Genomic DNA, 8,650 nt, shown 5'->3' on the forward strand with positions numbered 1-8,650 from the left:
ATATATATATATTATATATATATATATAATATATATATATATATATATATATATATATTATATATATATATATATATATATATATATATATAATATATATATTATATATATATATATATATATATATATATATATATATTGCATTAGCTTTTAGAAGAACTCGCAATTTAGCATTTATTTAGATTGGTTTGCGTTCTATATAAAAACTATACGAGCAAGAACTCAATAGACCGTTTTTGTTGTGTTCCCTCTCTTCATTAATACGTGTACCTTTCAACCTCCAGCTGTTATATGTTGCGTTCCAAATATGGATTCGACTTAAGAAAACATACCCCAGAAACACCAACACACAATAAATGTTTATACACCCTCCGGTAACTTAAGTGGGTTCGAAGAACCTGGGTTCCAAAATTGGGTTCAAACTTTTGTTGACAGAAACTTTTACCACATTTTGCCAAACAGGTTTTGTGTGTTATTGTGTACGAATTAGATAAATTGTTTAGAAGGGTTTAGCTGGGGGCGATCTGGTTCACATGTAATCTTCAGAAAATTGGGTTTTACGTCACAGAATAAGTTTTGCACTGTGCATGCATGCATGCATTTTTGTTGCGTTAGAAAAGGAACTAACCCAACCTAAAATTACGAAATCGATAGCCCCTCCCCCATTATAGTATATTTACGATAATTGGAGGGGCAAAAAATTATCCTATTCTTCTATAGGGATCTAAAATTATTCTTTAAACAAATTGATAAAAATCGCGAGACTATGAAACAATAATGTTGATAAATACTTAGTTTTTGTTGAATTACTGTATGATTTATAAATCAATTTTTCATTGACCAGTTATTTAACAGAAATTATTCAGTTATTCATTTCCGGGAACCGATGTTAACTGTTCTATCGATAGTTGGTCAATTAAATACTTTGATATTTAAACTGGTTCTCCATCATGTAATGTCTAAAAGCAGTAATAAATTCGTGTTAAGAGTGAATTGTTTGTTGTTTGTTTTAGGCTTCGGAAAACAAAGATAGACCAGCGCAAACTATTCGATCAAGCTAATCAGATGGTAGACATGGCTAAGGTAAACTCACCACTTTCATCTCAAACTCACAGACACAATCTACCTTGGGATCTTTTCCGTTTGTGTCCAAGCCCCCCCCCCCCTCAACTCCCCCCCCCCCCCCAACTTAGTGGGTGCATATTATTTGCGCCCCCAGAAGCACGTGCCATATTTTGAATCATTTCCGTGTGTGCCCCCACTTTAGTGGGCGCATATTATTTGCACCCCCTGACGCACGTGTAATATTTTTACATAATGATTTACTATGTAATGGCACGTGCTCTGTAACTGAGGGGCGCATAACGTACGGGGGGGAAGGGGCACAAACGGAAAAGATCACATAATTTGATATAAAGGTTTACTATGTAATGACACGTGCTCTGTAACTGGGGACCATAACGTATTAGGGAGGCGCAAATGGAAAGTTCTTGAAATTTTTGCGGCGAAAAGCGCTGAATGAGAATCGAAGTAACTTCTGCCCAAAACCCCCGCAAAAATAAACGCTGATGGTGATGAATTAATTGACAAAGTTTCAGCTTTAATTAAGCAGCGAAATTAGTCCATATTTTCAAATGGTTTTTGTGCTGATTTTTGTCAACGCTCATCACAAAATTTGAGAGCTGAAAAAGCCTCGGGCGCGCACTTTTTGTCGTCTTCTGAATTTCTGCTAGGCTCAACAGTGAGGGGACTCTGTCGCCCAGAAGATCGATCAAATAAAATAACCGAAGGTTTTAAATTGGTGAAGCAAGCGTTAATTTGTTACTCTGCTGTTTCCCATCTTCAACTCTTGTATGCTGTTGCAAATTAGATTGCCTTGAAATAAGTCAATTTACAATGGGGCTAGTAATATGAATTCTAGTTATATGGATAACAAATGTAAGACAATTACTTGCACATCAATGGAAAGGACAAACTCAGACAATATATAATAGTAAATAAAATAATAATAACAATATCCGTGTTTCACTTCCCAAATGAACTAAATCAAAAACCGCTCACAGTATCCCAACTGGTCTTGCAATTACAAACTTCTAGAGTTCAGTCTCACTAAACTCTCAATCTCCCTGCTTTTCACACTATCTTTTAAAGTTTAGTCCCACTAAACCAACCACTATCTCTCGCTTGTGTCAAAATCTCTTCTGTGTCCCACTTCTGCTGTTTCTCAGCAAATCGTTTGGACCCTCTCTCTGATCTCTCTCCAAATTTCTCTGTGTCACTTCAATTTATACTCAACCAATACGCTCTTATCTTAAGCAAACAAACCTTAATCTCTTAAGTAAAAATTGCAACTTACACTTGCAATCTGTCACATTCTGAAGGAGGGCTTTGTTTGCTATGCAAAGAACCAATATCAAATTATGCTCTGTCATTCAATTGCTACCAACCATTGTTCAACTTTCTCCTTATCTTAAGTACACGACCTTTGGACTCTTATGTAAACAAATCCACTCCACTTTATCTCATATATGCACTTGACATTTCAATCAGTGATTGCTTAGTAAACATTGAAATTCGGTCTGAAAAGTTTTTATACCTCTATTTCCACTATAAAATTAATTAGCTGCAATCAATCCCTGTCAAAAATCAGGTGTTGAATAAATAACAAATCTCAACCCCAAAAACTAAGAGAAATTGTTATTTCCAATCATGAAACCGTTTCATGCATTTCCTCAGTTAGAAACCGCCGAAAAGTCTAATATTCCTAAAAACCCAAAAGTGTGATCTCTAGAGGTTAATCAGGGGTCATTCGTCCAAAATGAAGGGTCAAGTTAATAAAACTAATTACTGTCATGAAAAGTCCTCTCATATTTGCACCTACCCACAAAATTTCATCACCTAACTCTTATTAGAACACGAGCATTGACCGTGCACACTTTTCATCTACCTCCCGGTTGATCCCAAATTTCCAAACTTAATAACTTGCGAAGTAGTGGTCAAAACGTCTTCGGGTAAAAATTTCTATTAACTATAGGGTGCCACCAACTTGCCTGCCAATTTTCATGACCAACGGATCAGCCGTTGCGAGTCGTTTGCAATTTGAAAATTTTTAACGAGTTGTGGGTGCCGAAACCCGGATAATCCGAGTTGGGCAAAATTGACCGGGATAGTTATTTTTTGTCACTAACTGTCTCAGGTTATCATATTAATACCATTTCAAAGTCATTCGGGCGCTCAAAAAGGCCAACTTCCGGTTTTCGGCACTCGGGCCGTCCCGAAGCACCGACTTACGGTCGTAATCTCGGATTGAAAATATCACCAATCGAAAGCCCTTTAAAAGTTACACTAACCCTCCAAAAATCATAAGGCTACTACCAATACTCCACGAGCAATTCAAATTTTACGTTCCGCAGCACCGGCGTGCGCTAGTTCCGTGCAGAATGGTGCGGAGTCAGATCTGACATTAAAATCGGATTCCTCGTACCCAAATTAGTCTATCCCCCAAATTTCAGGTCAATCCGACTTCCAACTTTTCGAAAAAAATACTAATTCAATTTAGGTGCTAACTGCATTCCTGTGATAATAACGAATATACTCAAAAATCGCCATTTTACATCCTAAACCCTTCCCAAGATCATGCAAAAACATTAATTCAAACGTGCAGGACATTACAACTGATTAATCGCCTTTTTTCTGACTCAAACATTCATATTTCACAGTAAAATACTTAAAAACCATCATATCACACTACTTCCGGTGTTAATAGCTGGTCATTGGGTGGTTGGATTCGCTTGAAAACTATAACCGCAATAGAGGACCAATAGGGGTCCCTCCCCATCATCGACCAGTTATCAACCAAAAACTCCTTCCCATCCCGGGGGGGGGGTCGGACAACTTTTTACCGGTAGGGTATTTGGAAAACTGATAAATTGCCTTTTTATTTACTTTAAATCAACAAAACTCTACTTAACTAACTCAGAGCGAAAAGGTGTAACCGGCCGCACATCCCTATTATATTCGGACAATCATTAGAGGAGATTCCAGACAAAATTTCAAAATCCAATGACGAATAAAACTTACAGAGTTGAGGGTACAAGGTTTGGGGATGCCCATTATTTTGTAAATCCGAAATCACACTTTAATTTGGTTCAAATTGAAATTGCAATTCTGTTCAAAGTATCTAGTTCACTTCAAATCTCCGCTCTCTAGTTTTCATCTAAACTTAAATCACTCATTTCGACTTTGGCCTGATGAACAGACACAACTTTGCTAAGTAAAAGAAATATATCGACAGCTCAATATGCTTTTGTTCATCAATTTGTTTGTTTAAGATATATCACTCAACTCCCCTCTCTGGCGCCTTCGATACAATAACCTTTTACGAAAGAATGCTTTTTTCAAACGCCTTATTACCTTGTCTAATTTGACCTAAATTCTCTAACTTACAATATCTGGTTATAACAATTTCTATTGAGTTTATTCTTATGCGTTCTACACTTTTAAATGTGCTTAAAAGGTAGTGAAAACGTAGTGACCTGTAGTCACAAGATTTAATTTTCACTTTGCTGATACGCAGAGTATACAAAACAGCAGGAGCATTTCGCAACACCTATCATCCCAAAATTTTTAAAACCTTCTATATTTTCGAGTTTTAAGAAAGAGAAGACTTTTTTGTTTTGAAAAAATGTGAGTACAAATTGAAGTTTGCGAAGTTCGAGAAAAAAAATTGATCAGCTTTGAGCAATCAAGCCAACTGAGTATGGCTCTGAAAATTTAAAAAAAAAGCAAAATTTAAAATTGTTTATTATATCTTATCCTCTCCAATTTCGGGATTAGCTATAATAAAAATAATCTTTGATTAGTAAAGAGCTTATTCCGTTGTTTCGAAAGCCCTTTGTTTTGAAAACAGCTTGTATTGGTATAGCTTGCAGTCGTTTGTATTGTTATATGTAACTGCTTGACCAGCGGAATTATCATCACCTTAAAGAAAACTTAAATCAAAAGCATCCAAAATTGTTTTTGAGTCCTTTTTTCTCATGGGGTCAAACTACACGGCCACGGATTTGTTAGACTTCCAAATTCTTTATTCAATTTCGAAGTGATAGGTCATTTATTTTCTGTCTCCAAAATTTCCCAGATAAATATTTTTTTCTGGCGCCAATTTCTAGCGAAAAATTGCACTTTTTATCAAACATAGGTATTAATAGCTCACATTACACATCAAAAACAATATTTCAAAGTGTAAACATTAGATTTGCATATTAATACAACTCTTTCCTACGATTGACTTATAGCCAGCATTGTTTGAGACGGATCATATGCCCGCTCTTGAATGAATTTGAGTCATAATCTCAAAAAACGTTCAAACTATTTCATCTTTAAACGTCGGTTCACAATTTCTTGTGCTCAGGGTGATGATCTTGGGTTCCACCAAAATAATTAGATCCAATTTTTAGGGCGATCTGATGACAGCACCAGATAATCCGAATTAATAGAAACCTTAAACTGCGATTACCAGTTTTTCCAAAAAAAAGTTTCCGCTTGAAAAGTTCTTTTGCAAATTTTTTCCAAATAGTTCAAAATCCAACCAATTTATCCATGTGAATTCATTAATTTAAAAATATATTTGTTTAGCACAAATCTGGGTGTGATTGTTTAAATGCTGTCGAATGAGAAGCATTTATTGTAAACGTGTGTGTTTTTATGCAAATTGTTCGCTTGACCGTTTTGCGCTTTTCTTTGACTAATCTTTGACTTCTCAAGTGACTTTTTCACGCATTTCTTCTTGATCATTGAGTGATTGATTTAAGTTGCTCTTACTCCGAAATAAAATTTGCTCTTAAAAAACGAATTTTAGAGAGTCGAACCCAAGGTCCTGATAGTCGAGTGGTTAATGCTTCTGTCGTGGTGGTGGAATCGAACTTAGGAGGCTGGGGTTCGAATAATGTCAGAGTCCGATGTTTTCGCACATATAAGGAAAATTTTATCTAAGCTAAAGCCCCTGAATTAAATTGTGCCGCCTGTCATTCGAGAGCATTTGTTCCGACGCTAGTCTGTCTATGTTTTGGTTTTGCAATTTTAAGCAAGAAGTGAGAATATTTCGAAACTGCGCTCTCAGCCAATTACCTCTATAAAGATTGCTCAAAACTATCACAATAAAATTTAGCAGAAGTTCAAAATGTTTCCATTTTTTAATCTTTAAGTAAAAATTGTTTTTTTTAGAAAATATCTCTGAACAAGCATTCATGTATCTGATTGTTTCGCGCGAAACTTAAGCTCACTCTTCAGGAAAAAACATTGTTCTCATCTTTGCAACTAAGCAATTTTACAACTTCGTTTCAGTATTGAAGAAAACTGTAAACCTTTGCGTTTAGCAGAAGTACTTAGAGCTTGGAAAAAATGCAGGTCTTTGTTTTCGCGCACGCCGTTATCAAAAAGCTCCATTTGTTCAAACTTTTTTTTAGAATTTGAAACCTTGCCGACATAATTTTGAACCAAAAAGGTCGTTCCTCTAGTTAATCTGAACTAAAAGATCCTAAATGATAAATCATACATAGTTTCTATATATTGGTACTCAGATAAGTCTTGCCATTGAATTAGTTATTAGTTATTTCCAACCCCCCAACACCCAACCCCCCCCCCCTCCCCACCTCCAACCCATCTCCCCTCACCCACCCCCCCCCCCCCACCGTGAAAATGGAACCCCTCACAAACTTTGTTTTAGACTCAAGATACGATTAACTTAATCCACGAAGAAATGAAAGCTCGTGAAATTTCGGACATGGAGAGATTAGATCGAATGGAGGGAATGATTTCAACTCTTCAAAAAAATATGGAACAACTGATCATAATCGCAAACCATTCGCAACAACAGCAACAAAAACTAGCGAAAGAAGTCGTCAATTTGTCCACATCTAATTCACGCCAAACTGAAATGTTGCATAACAATGTCAGTAACAAACCGGAAGCATTGCATAATACCTCACACCGCCAACCGGATGCATTACATAATACAGCGCAAGTGTTACCTAATAACAGTGAAACATCATCAGGCGTGGTAAATTCTTCAGTGCCTCAAGCTACAAAACAAAAATCTTTTCAGAAATCATCAACTGCCCACGCTTTAATTGATGATGACTCACAGAAGGCTCCGTCAAAACCGCCAATTTTAGCCTCTAAACGAAGACCGTTACCACACCAAAGAGCTTCTGTTCAAGGAACATCCGACACCTTTCCTCAAACCAGATTAACATCCAGCCTTGACAAACCTGATAAAGAGGGTGATAAAGTGACCTCTGACAACCCCAGAATGGCTAACAGAAATAGCTGCGACATTGCGCATTTAACATCGGATCAAGTGCCTCGAAATAATTCTTGTGAACGTCAAGAAAAAGCTACAAATGACGATAATGTAATTCCGCCAAGCTCAAAAGAAGAAACTTCGAATCAATCTACATTAAAAAACGATAAATACGAAACAACGTAAGTTATAGAAGTTTAAGTTAAATAATGACAGTATCGGTGCGAAAAATTCTTGAACCAGGGTCAAGAAAAACGGGGGAAATTGCAAGTTGGTGGGAAAATGATGGAAAAATTAGATGGTCGAGACATACCTCGAAAACGAGCAAGCTAGCATTGCAATATATAAATTTGGCTCTAACATTGTACATAGTTTTTGAAAGCATAACTTAACCTCGTTTCTGCTTTGATGCTTAATTGCTTATTTCGTGCGCAGCAAATTAAACGCTTACCAAACACACACCAAACAAATGCTCTTCCGTTTACCTTTGAAGTGTCTAATCGCATTTTCAGGCCAAACGTTTCAAAAACCAAACAAAAATTGACCAACGAAAATTTAACAAAAGCATATCAAAAGAATATTTGAAAAGACGCCAAGAAACGAAGATTTTGAACAAAAGAAAAATGATTCGATGTTCTGATGTCGTTATTGAAGTAATGGCGAAATCATCACGGTTAAATGGTTTCTTCACCCCAACATTGGACATCAAAAAAGATGATTTACAGTTCAAAGTTGCAGGAAAAATTTGCACCGAAAAAAAAGAAGCGAGATAGTTTTGTAAAGAACTTCATCAGCTATTTTTCTGAAGAAACATAATTAGATTAGCGCCAATTTTGGAGAAAGCCAGGCAAACTGAACTGTAACAATTAGAATTCTTTAATCACGCAATGTCAGCCTCGCTTTAGTTGGGGCATCACAGTTTTGTTAAGTATACAATTGCAAATCAAATTCTGTAACTATTTTTGAGCAAAATTTAGTATTCACTTAATTCTCTTTCAAGAAATAGTTGAACAGTGAGTTGAACAGACACTTCTTTTACACTTTGAATTTAAACCTATCCTCCCCTCCCCCCCCCCCCTGAAATGGTTAAGTTGATCGTGGACAAGCAAAATCACGACTTTGTCAGTCGTTTTCAGGGATACAACTAAAGCCATATTCACAATTTTGAACATAAAAAAGATAGGTAGCCTAAAACCTTATTTCTCAAATTTAAGGAGTATTTACTTGAGACCTAATTCAGAGACTTACTTCTTCTGGTGAGTAGAAAAATTGGTAGTTGCGAAACTTCAAATTGCCTTCTTAATCCACAATTAGTATTGCAATTAATAACCAATTGGACTTTCTTTTGCT

At 36.2% G+C, this 8,650-nt stretch overlaps 1 protein-coding gene across 1 annotated transcript in view; it reads left to right on the forward strand.

Annotated features, from left to right (window-relative positions):
* Nucleotides 1-8,288, forward strand: part of LOC142349878 (uncharacterized) — a 40,700-nt gene extending 32,412 nt beyond the window's left edge. The window contains exons 4-5 of the mRNA XM_075401706.1: nt 1,014-1,083; nt 6,725-8,288. Of these exons, the coding sequence (XP_075257821.1) occupies nt 1,014-1,083; nt 6,725-7,486 (832 nt within the window). The 3' untranslated portion in view covers nt 7,487-8,288. The remainder of the gene's footprint in view (nt 1-1,013; nt 1,084-6,724) is intronic.
* Nucleotides 8,289-8,650: the final 362 nt, after the last annotated feature.

Source organism: Convolutriloba macropyga, chromosome 11 (genome assembly GCF_964194025.1).
Source record: "Convolutriloba macropyga chromosome 11, txConMacr16.3, whole genome shotgun sequence".
Classification (NCBI taxonomy): domain Eukaryota; kingdom Metazoa; phylum Xenacoelomorpha; order Acoela; family Convolutidae; genus Convolutriloba; species Convolutriloba macropyga.